Source organism: Ochotona princeps, chromosome 14 (genome assembly GCF_030435755.1).
Source record: "Ochotona princeps isolate mOchPri1 chromosome 14, mOchPri1.hap1, whole genome shotgun sequence".
Classification (NCBI taxonomy): Eukaryota; Metazoa; Chordata; class Mammalia; order Lagomorpha; family Ochotonidae; genus Ochotona; species Ochotona princeps.
Genome location: NC_080845.1, coordinates 62,306,471 through 62,325,747, shown reverse-complemented (window position 1 = coordinate 62,325,747; position 19,277 = coordinate 62,306,471). Strand labels below are relative to the sequence as shown.

General features: G+C 45.4%; 1 protein-coding gene across 4 annotated transcripts in view; it reads left to right on the top strand.

Moving 5' to 3' along the window:
- FAM120A (family with sequence similarity 120 member A) overlaps positions 1-19,277 on the top strand; it is a 115,340-nt gene that overhangs the window by 79,478 nt on the left and 16,585 nt on the right. For all 4 annotated transcript variants that reach the window (XR_009246647.1, XR_009246648.1, XM_058672739.1 and 1 more), the window contains exons 11-12: positions 10,284-10,533; positions 15,525-15,639. Coding sequence is in view for 2 of the 4 variants with exons in the window: in XM_058672739.1 (XP_058528722.1) it covers positions 10,284-10,533; positions 15,525-15,639 (365 nt within the window). In the remaining 2 variants the exon portion in view is untranslated. The remainder of the gene's footprint in view (positions 1-10,283; positions 10,534-15,524; positions 15,640-19,277) is intronic.

Below are 19,277 nucleotides of genomic sequence, written 5' to 3'. Positions count from 1 at the left end.
TATGCAGTGCAGATCCATCCTCTGCCAAGTTTTGGAGAGCAGGTCCACAGTGCTCTGGTGATGCTGTACACAGCTTTGTGGCTGTAGCTGCAACCTTGGGACCCAAGGAGACATCACAGGGTTGCTATGAGGCACTGTGCGCTTGCAGCTAACTGACTCTGGGACGTAGTGGTGGAAAGACAAAATATTATTTGAAATGTTGGTTGGGATCAGGAGACTTTTTCATCTTGTGGCCCTATATTGTATTTTGGGAAAATACAATGCCTTTCTGTTCTGGGTAATTTTATTTCCTAATGAAAGGAATGTAAAATCTACTATATATTTAGTAGCAGATATAAGAAAGATCTCAAAACATGCAGTCTGAAATAAGAATATTGCAGATTGTGGAAATGGCAAATTACTAGGTCACTTTTCAAGCAGAATCTTCAGACACATGCCACCTGTGAGCTGTGTGGTGCCAAGTGTGGTTCTGGTCAGGAGTGGAGTTGGCTACCTGGAGTTGTTTCTGAGGTCTGGAGCTTCCAGCCAGGGTCAGCAGATCCTTACCTTGCCCAAACTGTGACCAGTTAGGCTTGGAAATGAAGCCCGTTTGGCACCCCTCCCTGGGGATGGTTGCTCTGGAGCCGCTGCTGACACCGTGTGATAGGAGCTGCCAGAAGGTGATGCCAGGGGCTCCTGCCTCCCACCCCCGTATCTCTGCCAGCTGGAGATGCTGATCGGGCGCTTCGTGTCGTAGATGGTATTTTCTGCAGAGATCTAGAACGTAATCACACATGCGTTTTTTTTTTTTTTTCTTTCTGCAAGAGTTTTCCTTTACATGGTCACTCACTGCCTTGCAGTCCTGTGGCCTCTCTGACTCGGGCGCCTTTTGAATGTCACTCGTTTTGTTCTTGACTGCTAATGCCTGTACCATGCTGATGCAGTCCCACTTCGCTGGGACACCATGCTACTGTGACACCTTCTGTCAGCCTCTGTGTGCTACAGTAGTGCCACAGTAAAAGATGGCCTTTCTTTATTTGCTCATGTGTCCCCAAAACTTGCCTTTACCCAGCAGATCCTCAAGGACCTTTTAGCAATTTAGGCTTGTACACAAAGCCTCCATCGCATCCTATGGAGTCAGATGTGGCTGTGACCTGCCTCTCTGGCTTCATAACCCTCTGGCCAGGTGCCAGGTTTCTCAGACAGGAAGGATCCTTGTTCCCTATGCCCTGCTACAGATCTACAATGTATGTGCCTAACCTTATGCTGTGGTTCTACCTTCCAGCTACCTTGTAAATGTGTTGGGAGATGTCCTCATGGGTCTAGGAGGCTGTCCTGTTAAGATGCTGGAAGCAGCACCTCCGAACGAACAGTCAGGGAGGAAGTTGTTGGAAGCCAGACAAGGCTAGGGTTTCAGGGGTGTCCATCAATACTGACCCTACTCCAAGAGACCAACTCTTCTGGGGTTAGAAGTCCTGGGAATGGGACAATTGAGGAAAGACAGGAAAAGCTGGAATGAGTTGGTTAGGTATGTGAGGCTTCACGTGGAGAAAGCGTTGAGGGAAGGAGGCAGGAAGGCCCTGGAAAGGATGGAGGCTGAGGCAGCTGGGAGAAGGCCGTGGGTTCTGAGTTACGAGGGTAGTGGGGCTTGCTTCTTCCTGCTTCTCCTTCTCTGCACTTCACCTTGTTGTTCCCTTGTAAACATTGGAGACTGAAGAGTTTGGTTATTGTTTTCTTTTGGTCCGTGGGAAGGAGCTAGTAGAGGAATGTATCAGAATAGAGAAAACTTAGGAACTTCTAGGTCGAAGTTGATGTTCTAGAGTCATGCAGAGGGAAGAAAAGAGCGCATGCCTGGAGGGGGGTGCCTTTCTTGTGAATGCAGTAAGAATTGGGTGAGGATCCCTGAGGTTGGTTTGGAGAAAGAAAGAGGATGGGCTCCTCAGTGCCTTGAAGGACTGAGGGTGCTGTCCACACAGAGGGGGTACAAAGGTTGCCACTTGCGGGCGGCATGGCCTAGTGGCTAAAGTCCTCTCCCTGAACACGCCGGGATCCCATGTGGGCGCCGGTTCTAATCCTGGCAGCTCCACTTTCCATCCAGCTCCCTGCCTGTGGCCTGGGAAAGCAGTCAAGGACGGCCCAAAGCCTTGGGTTCGTGCACCCGCGTGGGAGACCTGGAGGAGGTCCCTGGTCCTAGCTTCGGATCGGTGCAGCACTGGCCATTGTGGTCACTTGGGGAGTTAATCATCGGATGGAAGATCTTCTTTTCTGTTTCTCCTCCTCTATGTATATCCGCCTTTCCAATAAAAATAAAATAAATCTTAAAAAAAAAAGAAATAAGGTTGCCACTTGCCAACTATTTCATACTTTTGAAAAAATGGCAATAAGGTTTTAAATATGAATTCTTGAAGCATTTATATCTTACTTTTGTATTATGCTCTGAGCAGAGTCTAGCAGGCAATTAGAATTGAATGAATAACTAATACGGATGAATAGCTGATTGGAGGAACAGATCTGAAGTTCTTTGTGTTAGAAAACAACTCATTTGTGGGAGTGAGGTCACATGCCCAGACACTGAGGATCTTGGAAGGGTCAGTGCTCAAAAAGTTGTGGTCTTCTCTGCTCAGGTGGTTTATGTATTTGGGTTTTGACTTTACTGTAGGCATGGGAAAACCAGTGAAGGTTCAGTACAGGTGATATGCTAACTAGAAAGGTCAGATGGATGGCAAACTGATAAATGAAGCTTTTACTGGGGTTGAAAGGGAATGTTCTGTACCTGGACAGAGTTCATTTTGCTCCTGGCATCTAACTGTTTAGGATAAGTCATCATTATGCTATTATAAATAAAAATGTACTTATAAATAGAAGCCATGCAAAGTTTGGGCTCTCTTTGAAAGTTGAGAGACCGGAGTTGGAATAGTAATTGTAATTGGTGAGATTTGATAAGAAGCTTCAGAATCTTGGTTTTAATGGGGAGCAGGTGAAACCGAACTGTCCAGAAGCTCCTCCTCTCTCCCGCTGTGTCTGGAGAGTGTGCAGAGTGCAGAGCCTGGAAGCTGAGCAGGCCTTTGTGTGTTCCTGGTGCGAAGATTTTCTGAGGCCCCGGCATCTCCTGCTAGAATTCAGCTGGCCAAACACTCACTCTGCTCAGATAGGCTTCATTACCTGGAATTCCTGTTAGCAGTTACACAGTTCGTAGTATGAGTGAAAATGCTGGAACCGGTTGGCGCTATGGATGAGATGGCAAACAGGTGTGCTGGGCTGAAGCTGCCTGGCGGAGAATTCTCTACATGGCTTGGATGACAAGGTGGAGCCTTACAACAGTGGCTGTCCATGCTGTGGCCACTCTGGAGGCACATGGTGATGCTGTAGTATTCATGACACATGGAAGAAAGTCCCTGTGGAGACTGTCTTCCCAGCTTGTCCATGGGTTCCAAGTGAGCCTGCTGCAGGCTCTTGCCGTGGCATCTCTGGTGGGAGGTCTGTGATGTGTTATGACCTCAGAATCTTACTATGCGGGTGTGTGCCTGTCAGTGAGCACGGTACCAATTAAGATTTCCCACGAAGACCTCCTTACAAAGAACTATTCAAAGAGTATTCAAAGGTTTAAAAATATTTCTCAGGAGAGTTAAGGCATGTCTTCATTTTGAAATTAATAGTCTCGTGAGTAAGGCAAATGATAAAATGCGTGTAATTTAAGTTTTCATGTGACTTTCTGGTGTTTCATTTTTAAAGACGCCACCGTTGTGAAAATCATACCATACTACAGGTTGGCAGTTTTCCTCTTTCTGTCATCTCCAGGTTCTATCATTTTGCTGTTAAGCATTTCCTCAGATTCACTGCCTAATAAGGCAATGTGTTCATAGAATTCTAGTGTGTTCTAAACCTTCTCAGAGGAGTCATGTTGGGGCCTGATTGTGTTGCTGCTGCAGTAAAACTTAGGCCTGGACAGTGCTCCTGGTTTGAGGCATCACTTGTATGAATACAAATTAGGGGCACATTCCCTAGGCCACTATCCCCTAGCACTCTTCTCTCACCCCTCAGCCCATGTCTTTCTGCCCACTTCTCCCTGTGTTCTCTCTAGGCATCGGGCAGGGGGAGGGCTGCAGTGATATGGGGAGAGCACATGAAAATGCAAGACTTCAGTCTAAAAGGTTGTGTGTAATGAGGAGCCTCCACTAGGGGAGTGAAGACTTCAGGACGTAGGTACAGCTCAGTGATTTTGCTTATTGTTTGATGAGATTGGCTTTGTTTTCTTTCCTTATCTCTGCAACAAATCGCTCCATTGCCCCAACATTAAACAATTCAAAGTAATAGGCTTAGCAGAAGTAGGTGGACATGCGTTACAGAGCTGCGGGGTGGATCTGTGGAACTAGGACGTATGCAGACAGCATGAGGACTGTTGTAAAGGACTTCCCCGTGTGTATGCTTGTACTTTTGAAGCTAACAAGACAGCTGAAAGGGACACTGACAGTTTTTCTGGTATAAGTTGTCTTAGCAATATTTTTGCTTGTGCTTCATTGGAATTACTAATTTGAAATAAGTAAACTAATTCTTTTGTGGATTACCTTATGGAATGAGAAGTTGTGTGCTAACTCAATACGTGTGAAAAAAATGGTTGTAAATGTTTTCTCCATGATTTCTGTGAATGCTGTTTATAAATCAATCTTAATTTCCTAGGAAACTTTCAAAGTTTCCTAGGAGTACTGCTGGCTACTGTTTTACTCGCAGGTGGGTGCTTGGGAAAGTAGATCATGCAATAGCCAGCCTGGTGCCACTGCTGTTTTAAATGCCACCCTATTACTTAGATGTCTCTGAGTGCTGAGTTTCTAATATCCTAGGAGCACCATGCCTGGGCAGAACGAGGATTAAGAATGGTGTTTACCTACGACACACCTGATGCCTGTTTACCACATGGCCTCAGGCTGGCTGGGGATGTGGATGTGTAGTTTTCTGGATAGAGGGCTGCCCTTCCTTCAGGTAGCATAAGCTTCAGGGGAACATTCCTGGGTTTTTTGCTTTGGGAAGCCTGGAGGTGCTCACAGGTGCCTCCATGAGAGGAGAGTGAATGCTGCCTGCACTCTGGTGCTCAAGGAAGATTGCAGCAACTTTTCTACCAGACAAAAGGAATAGCTGTCATTGCGTCCACCCTTTGTTTCTACCCTGATATGAGGGGACTGCCATGTTGTTGTTGTCATTTGTTCTTTATGCTTTCCTAACCATCCCAGGAAAGCTCAGCAAGTGAAACAGAAGCTGTCGGCGAGTGCACTGTGTTCATCCATTTCACAGGTCCAGGCAGTTGCAGGTTGGAACCACTCATCTGGTTGTGTCGTTGCCCCGGCAGTAAGCACAGACAGACTTTCTAACTGGCACTGTAGACTGTGCCAGGAGCCTGTCAGTGGGAGTCCACTTACAGGATGAGCCCTGTTTATTATTCCAGCTCAACAGGTTCCTGAGGTAGCTGGTGGTACTAGGAGAAAGTGATTAAGATAGGATGGGGAACAATGGGTTTGTACAGTTGTTCGTTGGCCCCAGTTGTATCTTAAAGGGGATTGGTCTGTGAAGATAATGCATGAGACACTTGGCCTCCAGTAACACAGAAAGCTGATACCCTGGGCTGTTTCCTGCTCATGTAAAACACAGGTCAGCGTAAAGGAGAGGAAGGTAGTCTTCAGTCTTTTAGAAGCAGGCTGTTTCCTGAAATAGTTTTCTGGTAAGGAGAAAACATAACTGATTCTTGGTGAGGATGTATGAAAACAGTTCTAGGCTTCCAGCCGGGTGAGCTGAACTCAAGGCTTTCCTGTTCTTCGATCCTAAGGGTTCTTGTGGGTGTATTTCTGTCATTCAGCTAGCACTGATGGTACCACCCCACCCAGAACCCTGGGCAGTGTCCAGTCAGGCCTCCTGTCCCAAAGGCCACACGGTTGGGACAAGTCTGCATACCCAGGAGCTTTGAAAACCCGGCTTGCTCAGTTAGCTACCTACTCTCAGTATTTGTTTCCTGAGAGCTGAGTAGTGCAGTGACATTCAAGATCCCTCCCACTTAATCCTGGATACTGCTGGAAGCAGCCCTCTCCCCTTCCTGCCCACTTTCTCCCATTCCTTGATCCTACCCACCATAACCGGCGATCCACGTGGGCATACATTCTTTTTGACTATGTAAGCATCATCAAAAATAAAATAGATGTATTATTTTTTAAAAAATAAAAACGCCTCCTGCTTGGCAACAGGAACTCTCAGGATGAAACCAGGAGACAGCGATGCAGGTGAGTCAGGCGACCCTGGCAGCAGCCACCCTGGAGACTTAAGAAGCAGAGATGTTCCCTTTACTGTGTCTGCTTCCTGGCACCATCACTTCTACTGTGTGTCAGCCTGAAGGTTGGACCCCTAGAATTCTTGAATCGACAGGCACTACTTTGTAATTAATATAGTCATGTGGGGTGTTAGCTGATTTTACAGAATTTTCCCTTAGTAAAGGGTACCAAGTGCTTTTTACCTTTACTCATTGGGATTGTGTTTCACAGTAAGGATTCAACCCTTAGGTCTGGGCGTTGCTCAGCTGTTGTATCTGCTCCTGACCTTACTGGCCAGGACAGCTGCTCAATACTTGTTACAAAATCGCCTGTAGATTCCACAGCTGCTGAGTGGAGATATATTTGAGAAGTCTACAAAAGGTAGATTGTCTAAGAAAAGAAGTCAGGGGCACTTTTGCTAAAGCACTGCCAGAACCCCCACCCCCAATGCAGACACGTATTTCCTGAATTGGGTGGAACCAAGCTTATTGTGAACATTGCAGAGGGCAACAGAAATGCCCTGCACTAAAGGCAAAGACACAAGTCCTCATGGATCCCTTGTCTGACTGCCTCTGTCCTGTGCCATTGGCCTGTCTGTGAGAACCCCAACTACAGAGACAGGCGGCTGCCAGGCCCACCCAGCTCAAGGCCCCTTGGGCCAGTGTTGTGGAGCATCATGTTAAGCTTCCCTGTGCAACGCTGGCATCCCATATGTATGGACACCAGTTCATGCCCTGGCTGCTCTACTTCTGATCCAGTTCCCTGCTTCTGGCGTGTGAAAGCAGCAGAGGATGGCTGTGTGTTTGGGCCCCTGTGCCATAGCAGGAGACCTAGAAGAAGCTCTAAACTCCTGGCTTTGGCCTGGCCTAACTCTAGCCATTGCGGCCTTCCGGGGAGTGAACCAGCAGATAGAACATCTCTCTTTTTCCCCTCTTCTCTATGTAACCATCTTTCAAATAAATAAATTAAAAAAAAAATCCCATAGTATAATAGTTTTTTAAAAAGGGGGCCCAGCACAGTAATCCTTGCCTTGCATGCACCGGGATCCCATATTGGCGCTGGTTCTAATCCTGGCAGCCTCGCTTCCCATCCGGCTCCATGCTTGTGACCTGGGAAGGCAGTCGAGGACAGCCCAAAGTCTCGGGTTCCTGCACCCGCTTGCAGACCCAAATGAAGCTCCTGGCTCCTGGTTTCGAATTGCCTTGGCACTGGCAGTTTTGGCCACTTGGGGAGTGAGTCAGTGGATGGAAGATCTTCCTGTCTGTCTCTCCTCCTCTCTGTATATCTACCTTTCAATAAAATAATAACAATAATATTAAATCTTTTTAAAAAAAGTCTTTTACTCGTTGCCTGTGACTTGGAGCTAGTGCCTGCCAAATGAAATACACAAAAGCCTAAGAGCTCTAAATTAGCAAGTGAAATTGTCTTTTCAAATATTTTTTTCCTAGAATGAAAACAAAACATAATAAAATGATTGGTAAAAATTATTAAAAACGGCTGACAAAAGGGAAGGAAAGAAATGGCAAAGATAGAGGTTTAATAAGCATTTCTTGCCTGAGGAATCCCCCAAGGAATTAAAGATTCAGCAAACCTGAGCTCCATGGTGTGCTGTAGTGGGTTAAGCTGATGCCAGCACCCCATATGGGTGTCAGTTCAAGTCGCAGCTGCTCTACTTCTGATCCAGCTCCCTGCTAACATGCCTGGGAAAACAATGTGGCTCCAGTGGATGGAAGATCTCTGTCTCTCCATAACCCTGTCTTTTAAATATTTCAAAGGCAGAACTGATTTTACAGAGGGAAGGAGAGACAAATCTTCCATCCACTGGTTCACTCCCCAAATAGCCACTTGGCCAGAGCTGAGCCCAATTGGAGCCAGGAGTCGGAGCCAGGAGCTTCTTCCAGGTCTCCCACATGAGTGCAGGGTCCCAGGGCTTTGGACCATCCCCTATAGCTTTCTCAGGCTATAAGCAGGGAGCTGAATAGGAAGTGGAACATCCAGGACATGAATTGGTACCCATTTGGGATCTCAGTGCTTACACGGTCAGGATTTAGCCATTGAGCCATTACAATAGACCCAATAAACCAATCCTTTAAAAAAAAATGATTGATTGGTTGATTTGAAGGAGTCTTAGAGAATGGGAGAAACAGCTCTTCTGTCTGCAGGTTTAGTCCTCCAGTGGTCTCTACAACTAGAATGGAGCCAAATCAAAGCTAGGGCCAAGAAAGTTTGCCACTAGTCTCTCATGTCATGCACTGCTTTCCCAGGTACATTACCCGGAAGCTAGATTGAAAATGCAGCAGCTGGAACTCAAACCAGTGCTCTAAGATGGGATGCTGGCACAAGCAGCAGCCTAATGTGCTGTACTGGGCAGTGATCGTTGCCTGCCCCTTTTCCATGGGCCCTGTGGTGTTGGTGAGGAGCAGGAGGGGAGCAGGAGGGGCTGGCTGTGATGATTTACACGATGATCCTCTATGTTCTGATTGCTGCTGGAGAAGGCCCTCGAGGCTGACCTGGGCTGGAACTCGGTGGAATGTGGTGGTGGTGGGTCTTAGATTGTGCGTCCGAGGACAGGGTTTACTTGATGCTATTGTTTTTATGTCTCATACCTAAAAAAACTGAATAAAGGCAAATAAGTGTACATGCATGTAAACATGAGCTAATGGACTTCAGAATAAACCTTTTGAATGTCTTGAGTATTGCTTTAATATTTAAATGATAAGATATTCAAGTGTAAAGGGATGGAGTTTGCCTAATAGCAGCAGTAACTTTGTAAAAGGGAAACTTTCAGTGACTTTCTTAATTTGTGCCCCTGTGTCCTAATGGTCTATGACTGTTCCCAGATGTGGTACAGTCAGTCACCTGAGGATTGCTGATAACTTACGCATGCAAATGTGTGACTCCTGACAGTTTCTTTGACATTTTAAGAGATCGTTCTATCACCTGACTGAATTTAGATTCAGAGGGGAACTGGAATTTAGCCAGTCGAATCTCAGAGTTGCCTGAGGCCTTCTTTAAAGTAAATGAGCCTTTGAATTACTGTTAGGTGGATGCAAGTATTGTGCCCCACATTGCTCTAGGATTCAGAATACTCTCCAGTTTTCTGTCCTGGCCCTTGGTTGTAAATGGGCTGGGCCGGTGCACGTGGGGCCTTGTGGGTCCCCACTCTGGTTCTGGTATTTACCACTTGTTAACCCAGTGTGCATCTAAATCTCATTTTTGGTTACTTGCCTCAGGACAGTATGCTACTATGCAATATGCATCATTCATTGTATTTCCCCACTGTGCTTTCCCTAATATATTTGAAAATTATGTGGGGAAATGGGCACATGTTTGCAAGAGTTGATTCTAATGTTGGTAAAAACAAATGTTGATGAAAGATTGTTGGTTTTCTGTTCTGTTGACTTAGAAACTCTTGCCTTTGTGGGGAAATGTTGGACAATTGTACACTCTGTCTTCAGTCTCCCTGAGAATCATGACTGCTGGTGTCCTGTGGGGTTGTAACACTTGGAGTGTTGCTTCTTCTTGTGTCTTTCTGGATAGCCTTGGAAACAGTTTAATGGTTGTTATTTTTTCAAATCTAACTTTTGGAAGTTTATGTAAATAAGGAAGTTAGCTATCTACCTCGGATTTTTCCATGTTAAAATAATCAGGTAATTACATCTGTGAATCACACCATTGTTGTTAGTAAATCCGTCAGTAGATTTGAAGTATCAGAACTTTAACCAGATTTAAAGTATTTAATAACTGAGTTCCATATGTTAGTTATGTGGGGGAAATGAAGTCATGGTTTGCCTGTGAAGACCTCTGTGGCCTGAGGACCTGAAGGAATGGTTAGTGATAGAGAGCCGAGAGCAGTGCAGCACTGTTCTCGGGAGCCTTTGTAGTGGTGGCTTGCTGGGGAGAGGCCACCCTTCCTCTGTGGCAGGTTCATTGCTAGAGCAGCTTGTCTTTGTGAAGGCCAAATATCCATGAGATGATACCTGAATGAACCCTCTCTGGTTTTCTTTTCTGCAGTCTCGCCAGTGATCATTAAGGAATGGGCAGCTTACAAAGGGAAGTCTCCTCAAACCCCGGAACTGGTGGAAGCCCTGGCCTTCAGGGAGTGGACTTGCCCCAACTTGAAGAGGCTTTGGCTGGGCAAGGCCGTGGAGGACAAGAACCGCAGGATGAGGGCTTTCCTGGCCTGTATGCGGTCAGACACGCCTGCTATGCTCAACCCTGCCAATGTGCCCACCCACCTCATGGTGCTTTGCTGCGTTTTACGGTGGGTGCCAAGCCAAGTGCTTATGGGAGGGGCACTTGGAACCCAGCTGGGGCAGAAGTGTGGTATGGGGCATTCTGAAAAGGACTTCTTATGGATGATTTGTGTTGTTGATTTCTGTTGGGATTTGTCCTGATCCCATGTTTATAAATAATTTAGAATGCATAGCATGCAAGTGCTTTATGTACATGTACATGTAGTGTATGTGGTTAACATGTACATGATAGGTAAATATAATATGGTGATTTTAGGCATATTTTACTCTTTAGTCAGGATTTTGAAGGCTGGATGGGAAGGATTGTATTATACTTATGAAGAAAATTTGTTTCTTTTCCACCCTTGTTTACCGATTTGTTTATATTCCATTGGTCCATGTACTCACAGCGTTAAGGATTGGTTTGTTTGGGGTTGGAATCCAGTGTCTTATCTCATTGCTCATGCTGTTCAAGCTCTGGGCTTGGGAGGAATCTCTGGTTGGTTCCTGATGCCGTTTTCACTATCTGTTGAGGGCTGCTTCTTTCTAGTCCTGCAAGAGGCTTCAGGCAGATCTTATGTTTCCCTATTGGGAAACAACCTTGTCCCAGTTGTGAGTGGATGCCACTGGCTGTTTGCTGACATTTATATTCATGAATTGGGATGTATGCTGGATGTGGGTTGGTTGATTTTTTTGTTTGGTTTTGAAACAGTTTCAAAGGTAGGAAAAACCACAACCACAGAACGTGTTTGTGATTTTCTAATAATACTTTCCTCCATAACCGTCAGAATTGACCCACATGGACCTTTGTATGTCTCAGGCCTCTGTGCTTTTGGGGGTAGTCCTCCACCTAGGGATACATAGGTCTACAAGGCAGAGCACAGGCACGGGGTGGGGTTACCCAATCTTCTGTGACTGCCACAGGTCTCAGGAACTTTGGTGATCTGCAGAACAGACTCTTCTCTGGGAACTTTCAGCCAATGGACCTTGTTGGTTTGCTTTTATTACTTATTTAATTTGAGCGACATTCACATTTTGTAAAGCTTTCTTGAAATTTTTAAAGTTTTTTTTTGCAAGAGTTACAGAAAGAGGCTAGACAGAGGGATCTGCTGGCTTATTCACCAAATTACTGCAACAGCCAGATCTGGGTCAGGTCAAAGCCAGAGCCAGGAGCCTGCAACTCAATCCAGATTTCTGTGTGGGTTGCAGGGGCCCAACTTAAGGACTCAGATCGTTCACTGCTTTACCGGATTCATTAGCAGGAATCTGGATTGGAAGTGCAGCCAACGTACAAACTCACTTGTGTGGGATGCTGATGTTGCAAGGGACAGCTTTACCTGTTGTACCTTAATGCTGGCTGTTCCTTGAATTTGTAACACATTGTCAAATACACTAGTGTATTTAAGTCTTATATGCCAAAGATGAAGACTTTGAGTATTCTGACATTAAGTCAGTAGTGATGAATTTGGTTACTTCATTTATGTTTTTGTATTCCAAATGTAAACTGACGTGTGCCTTTAATCCGGTGGGGCCCCTGACTGTCCCCTCTACACCTGCCCCCAGGAGCGTGCTGGAACCTGAAAGTATTGTTGATAGGACATCAGATCTGTGGCTTAGCGTCTGTCCCTTGGTATAGAGGCTTAAGCTGGTGTCACCCTGGCAGCCTGTTATTCTCCCAGCTGCTTATATGACTTGCTACATTGAAGGCTGTCTCAGAATGCAGGGCTTGGCTAGCCTGGTGTACCCTTCCACACTACAGTTCCCAGAAACTGCCATGTATTCTCAGCCCTGCCAAGACTGTTTTGGGCATGGTGCACAGGCCTGGCTGTGTGCCAGTGACCTCCAACTCCTGGCCAGCCATGACTGTGATGCTGGGCTGCTGTGTTGACTTGGATTTGGTGGATCTGTTGTTGGGTGTTTTTTTATCAGTGGTTTTTACCTTGAAGCCCTAGTACGATTGGGCACATGTATATCCTTATGTGCTACCTGATGAGGATGGAGGACAAGTGTCATCCCGCTCTAAGGACTGCTAAGCAGCAGAGACGTACCAGAGAAGGAGCCTGGGCAGAGGTGGGTGCAGCTGGGGCAGAAAGAGGCGAGAGAGAGAGAGAGAGATCATCCATCTGCCGGTGTATTCCCCAACTTACAGCCAGGGCTGGACAGCTCAGAGCTGAACAGAGGTCCACGTGGGAAAATGAGGTTCACAAGATGGCTGAGGCCTTTGTCTTCAGGGGAAGAGACAAGCCAGCAAATGGGCAGTCACAGGCAGCATGAAGTCCCACAAGAACTTAAGCTAATCAGTAAATAAAGTAATAGCAATGACGTGAAGCTCCAAAACCGGGAACTCTGGGCCACGTCAGCTGGGATGGAAAGGTGGTATTGGACCATTGTTCCCCAGTGATGAAGCAGAGCCAGTATTAACTATGCCCCTTTCATTTCCTGGAGTTCTTGGAACCATGGGTTTCTCCAGTGTCCAGGCTTCAAGGACAGTGAGAGGAAAACTTTTATTTGAAGGCCCACAATAATCTGAATGTCCTCACCCACTGTGATGTTAAAAGTGAGGCCAGGAAACAGCTTTGCCTGGTTCCCATAGCTGTTGCGTTATTATCTCTTGAGGTTCCCGTATCCTACTCATGTGCAGGAAACAATATCTGGAGAAGATTCTCACACAAATCCATTGGTGGATTTGGCAATATAGGAAGGGTTTTGGAAACTCCCCAAATGCACAGACGTGGGAGCAGGACTTAGTGAGACAGCTGGGAGAGGGCTGTTAACCACTCTCCTCTTCACTCACACCTGAGTCTTGTTCCTCGTGTTAATCCAGATGTTTCCCTGTGCACATGCTTCACAGTTTGTGTTCAGGAAGGTGTTGGCAGGACCTGTGATAATATAAGGAGCTAAATGTCACCCTAGCCATAGAAAGCTCAATAGAAGAAGCAGCAGATGTCCTCACCAAAACAGCCGTGTCACTGCAGCTAAATAGAGTTCCCAGTGCCTTAGCTGCCAAGAAAATAGCTCAGATCTTGAGAAATCCAGCCTGTCCCTAAAACAGCCTTTCTCTAATTCAGGATTTTATAAGGAACCTATGGCTGGGGAATGGGACTGGAGAGTTGTTAATATTTATTCATTCACTTTGAAATTGTATTTCCTTCTTTTACTGCCACATAATTTTATCATGCTGTCTTGTTCTCTAATTTACCCACCTCTAAAATGGGTTGTTGATTCCTGCCACAGAATTGCTGGGCAGTGGGTGAGATAGTATGTGTGAGGTAACTTGGCCAAGGCTTGGTGTCAGAGTGCGCAGGTCTTGCAGTGGAACTGAAGCTATGGTTGACAGCGTGTCTGAGTGAGGAGTGATTGAATAACTGTGTTCACCTGCAGTGATGATCGCCAAGAGAATGTTGTCACAGGAATGCACTAGAGCTCAGCATTGACTGCTCCTGGCCTTGTTATTCTGTTATTATTATTATTGGTAACTATTTATGTATTTTTATTGAGAAGACAGATTTACAGAGAGGAGGAGAGAACTAAAGATCTTCTGTCCAATGATCACTCCCCAAGTGGCCACAGCAGCCAGAGCTGAGCCAATCTGAAGCCAGGAGCCAGGAATATCTTCCAGGACTCCCATGCAGGTGCAGGGTCCCAAGGCTTTGGGCATCATCCACTACTCTGCCAGGCCATAAGCAGGGAGCTAGATGGGAAATGGAATAGCCAAGACATGAATCAGCCCTTGTATGGGATCCTGGTGTGTGCAAAGTGAGGATTTAGCCAGTAGGCTTTCATGCCAAGCCCCTGGCTTTTTTTGATCATTCAGCAGATAGATGACTTTTGCTGATTCTGCTGAGGCACACAATACTCCCTGAGTCATTTGCCAGAGATCACATGGAAATTCACCTTTGGTAGCTGATTTACTGATCAGGGGGTCCACTTGATTAGGGCAGAGAATTGGGGGCTATTTGACTTACAGGAAGGTTTGTAACCTGGCCATGGTGGTTAGCTGTTCGTTGGGCTTGTGCCCTGTGTGGGGACCAGGGTTCTGGTTATTGCAGCTGTGCAAGGTGCCAAGAGGATCCCGTGCCTGCAGCTGCTCCACACGTTTTCTGCCCAGGCCAAAGAGAGGGAAGGTGATTTCCTTTCAGCTGCCCAAACTGTGTTGCACCTATTTTGAAGGATGTGGTTCAGTTTCCTTCCTGGGCAGTGCCTCCCTCAAGCCCCTACCTCCCTATGATCCTTCATGTACTTTCCAGCGTTCAGCACAGGGGTTCCTGTCGCACTCTGTGCCTACACAGCTAGGTTACTCTTCCTTGTTTTTACCTAGAATCTACTTGGACGACATCTGTGTTTGGATAGAAATGAATTGATCATGTGAAGCGGTGCTTATAATGGTCTTCTGAGTTTAAATGCTGCTGCACAAGAAGACATTCCTGACAGGGTAGCGTTTCAACTTAGTCATGAAGATGCAGGCTAGGCTGTCTGCATTTCACTTCAGATTGCTTGGGCTTGATTCTGGACTCAGCTTCATACAGATTGGGTGGGGAATGCGGAGGGGAGGGGATAGTGGTGATAATTAAGGTTCAAGTAATTGGGTTCCTGTCAACCACATGTGAAACCTAGGTCAAGTTGAGCGCTCCTGTCTTTAGCCCTGGCCCCAGACCCAGCCATTGTGGCCATCTGGAGAGTGGGACAGTGAATGGGAGTGTGTCGTTTTTCTATCTCTGAAATACATATTTTTAAAAATTTAAAAAATATCACTGAGGAGCTCATTTTGAGACTGCACTGTTTTTACTCTGGTTTTAAACGTTCCCATCAGCCCAGATGGTTATCTCGTGTTTGCTTGTGTTTGGCTCAGTGAAGCCAGACCAGCAAGGCTGTGTGAAGTCCTCAGCATCCTCCCTAGGTCCTGTCCTAACTCTCACTTAACTGGATCCCAACTCCACGTTTACTCACATGCTCCTACTAGGTGTGCCATGTGAAGGCTGACAAGTTCGGTTAAATGCCAATGGTTTGTGTCCCATACCAGGTATATGGTGCAGTGGCCAGGAGCTCGAATACTGCGGCGTCAAGAGCTGGACGCCTTCCTGGCCCAGGCGCTGTCCCCCAAGCTCTACGAGCCAGATCAGCTGCAGGAGCTCAAGGTAACGTATATGCCCCTGCTTATGATCCTGGGGAGTCCTGCTTGACTCGTTTGGACACAGCTCACCCTCCTAGCCAGCACAGCCCAATGCTCTGTACTGATGAACACACTGCAGTTTGAGTTGGGGACCTTCCTTTCTAGTTGGAGATTTGCCATCCCCAGTTTGGAAGCAGTCAATTCCACTTTTATCAGTGCAAGATTTTTCTTTGTTTACAAATGGATGTTTATTCTTATTTTTCATATCAGGAAATAAACTGGCCTTTTAAAATTTTAGGAGGGGATTCCAAGCCTGAGGAGGGCTTAATCTTAAGAATTTCGTAACATCTAGTCAGGATTCTTTTTCTTATTTCATCCCATTGTTCCTAGTTACAATTCTGGTTTTCTCTAAAAAAGTATTCTTTGCCCTTCTAGTATTGTAAAATCCCTTAAACCACTTGAAGAACGGTGTGACCCCTTCATCCCTGGGCCCCTGTAGTCAGCATTTAACATCATATTCCTTTTAATTTTGCCTTCTAGTAATTCCTTTTGTTCTTTGTTTTTAACACTGTTGATTTTTTTCTCTGAGTTGTCCCTTAATTTTTCAGTGTGCGTGTCTTTTCAGTGCGCTATTATTGATTGCTGTGTTCACCTGGCTGTAACTGCTTTCTAATTTCTATACTGTGTTTTCGGAAGGCCAAGATATTTCAAAGTTAGCTAAATTCGCAGATCTGCTTTTTCTTTTAACTGTGCAGGGTTTTATTTTTTTCTTTGCCATCAGTTTTGTTTGGTTTTCTGTTTTTCATGAAGTTTGATTTGTAAACAGTTACTCTCTTTTGACAAACTTGCCTTCCTTGTAGATCTTTTTGCTGTTCTTTATGAAGGCATTCTTTCCCTGCAGAGGAATTCTAGACTTGCTTCCTCGGGTTTCAGCGTTTAACAGTTGGAGCTCTGTAAATGTCTGGCTCTCCCCAGATGACTGTGTTACACTGAGTGGTGTTGAGACCCTCCTCGACCCTGTGGAGCTCACCTGAGGCCTCTGAAACAAGTTATGTGAAAAACCAAAGTGTGGGATAATTTACCCCAAATTGTGTTCTTTACTTTGCAGATCCAGTTTCTGTTTGCTGGACAGAATTATTATTATTTTAACATTTTTGCTCTCGATGTCTGGTCAGGTGCCCTGTCAGGCAGTGTGGCGGGGCCCAGTCACGGCCTCCCGTGTCCTCGCCGGGTCTCATCACGCCGTCTTCGTTGCAGGCTGTGCTTCAGGGGGTGGAAACACTTTTCCTAGAGTGTGGTGCCACCCTCTACCTCTACTCCTGTTTCTCTTATATAGATTATTACATCAGTATTGACATCCCACTTCTGAAAATCAGACCGCCAGGGACCAGGTATGCCCACCAAGCCTTATTCACCATCAAGTTACTTTAACCCAAGTTCATCTTCTATCCCATGTCCTTTTCATTTTTGGATCAACACATAGGAGATAACTTTTGAAAAACAATCACACCCTAAGCTTTCATTTTGGTTCTTTTGAGGTCTTAGTGCTTTCATGATTTTCTCCTGATTCTTCATCTAAAGGGAGACATTTCTAGATGTATTCAAAAAGATACATTTCATGTAGAGTTGCCTTCAGGCTCATTCATCGTCCCCTGGGGTCTTGCTTGTGTGGAGGTAGATAGCTGCTTTCACAAGGACAGCTCACGCTGTTAGTGCAGGATAAACATAAAGTCTGAGCATAGCAGTCATTGGCTGGGTGGGGGAGGCAGGTTTGTTTTTTGTTTTTTGTTTTTTTTTTAAATAATGTTAAAGATCTTCTCAGTCCACGTTGAGAATTGATATAATCATTATTCACATGCTACAAAAACTACACAGAGTCCCAAAACTCAGTGGTAGAAAATTACATTTTAAAATTACTTTTTTTTTTTCATTTAATCATTACAGTTTTTGACATACCAAAAGCAACGACAATGCTTTTCCACACTGTACCATTTCGCTGTTTATGATGTAGTCAACTCTTGCCTGTTGCTGCTGCTGTGTCTGGCTCTGCCCAGTTTGTGGATTGCCCAGCTCCCCATTCTTCCCCATGGATTGTTCATACTGGGCTTTGGTGTCAGGAGAAAAAAGAAGAAAATTGCTCCATTCTGACTGTTTGGATTCTTGTTAGCTTTGCTTAGGAGGGGTTGGGGAGACAGGTACTGAGACCTAACACAGATCTGTGAGGCTCTCATTTCATCCATGTTGCTTCCACCTCCACGTCCATGAGTGAGTCTCCTGTATGGTCCTTTGAATACCTGTGTCAGTGAGTCATGGCCCTTATTCCTTTGTTGTTACATTACTGTGCCTTTTTAGGTTCCCACCAGGCCTGGGTTGGAGGCAGGTGGTGAGAGGGTGAAACGAAGTAGCTCTGAACACTTAGAGAAATCTGCCCAGTTTCTTTCTTCTTTGCTCTTGACATCTTTACAACAGCTTTAAATTCTTCTAACAGTTTCACATGCCCAGTGCAGAATATTAAAGATGAAAAATGAAGAGCTTTAAAGATAGTATTAGGGACGTGCAACACATCTGTGACAACAGAATTATTTTACATTTAGGTGAATATGACAAGAGTCTGTTTTCCACAAATTAGAAATTGGACAGGGTAACTTCATTAGAATTTGGTTCTTGAACTAATTGGGCAGAAATTAAATTCCAAATTTGTATCTCTTGTAAAATTAGAATATTTTTGTCTGTGTTTCTCTTGTTGAGGAACTGTGGATAATGTAGAATTTATTATCTTAGTGGGGATCAGAGAATGAGGTTAGAATGCACTTTCTGTAATTGCGGATTCAGATGTGAGTTCTGTAGTTACTGCCTCTGTCCATGAGCTCCTGGGCCCCAGCTCTGCCATGGACACTTTCCTGGAAGTGCCTGTGTAGTGCACTGGTGAACCATGAAGATGAGATAGTGTGCACAGAAATACATGTGGAAACGCCAATGTTTGATGGGTATTCATCACATTTCCACCGATAATAGACATTGTTTATAGAATTAACATCAAGAAAAACACTAACGTAATGTTTATTAAAATTTTTTAGAAAGAGGCAAAATCTGTGCAGCGATGAGATTTTATTTGCATCGTTTTAAAGCTGCTGCCAAGTGTTTTCTGTTAAGCTAGTGGTAACAGTCATTACTGCAACTGCTGATTTTCCTGAAACTAACATAGTTTTTACATCCATGCCGTTACAGTGCCTCAGCTACCTTTTTGGGCCATTTAGTAGTATGCTCCTTTCCGTCTGTCTCTCTGTCCCTCCTCCTCCCTCCCTCCCACCCATCCCCCCTCCCTCCCTCCCTCCCTCCCTCCCTCCCTCTCTGACACACACACTTCAACAAGCTTATCTTTCCTTCACTAAGGTTTATTTGAGATAGAGAGCCCTTATCCAAATTCCCGTAACAGTCTGAGTTGGTCTGGGGTAAAAATGGGAGCCAGAAACTTAACCCAGGACATTTTTGCCCCTCCCACAAGGTGGCAGGAACCCATTACTTGAGCCATCTGCTGTTGGCGCCCAGAGTCCAAATTAGCAGGGACCTGGAATTACGAGCCAAAGTAGGACTGTAACCCAGGCATTAAGATATGGGATGTAAGCATGTTATTGGTAATCTTATCCACTGGGCCAAACACCA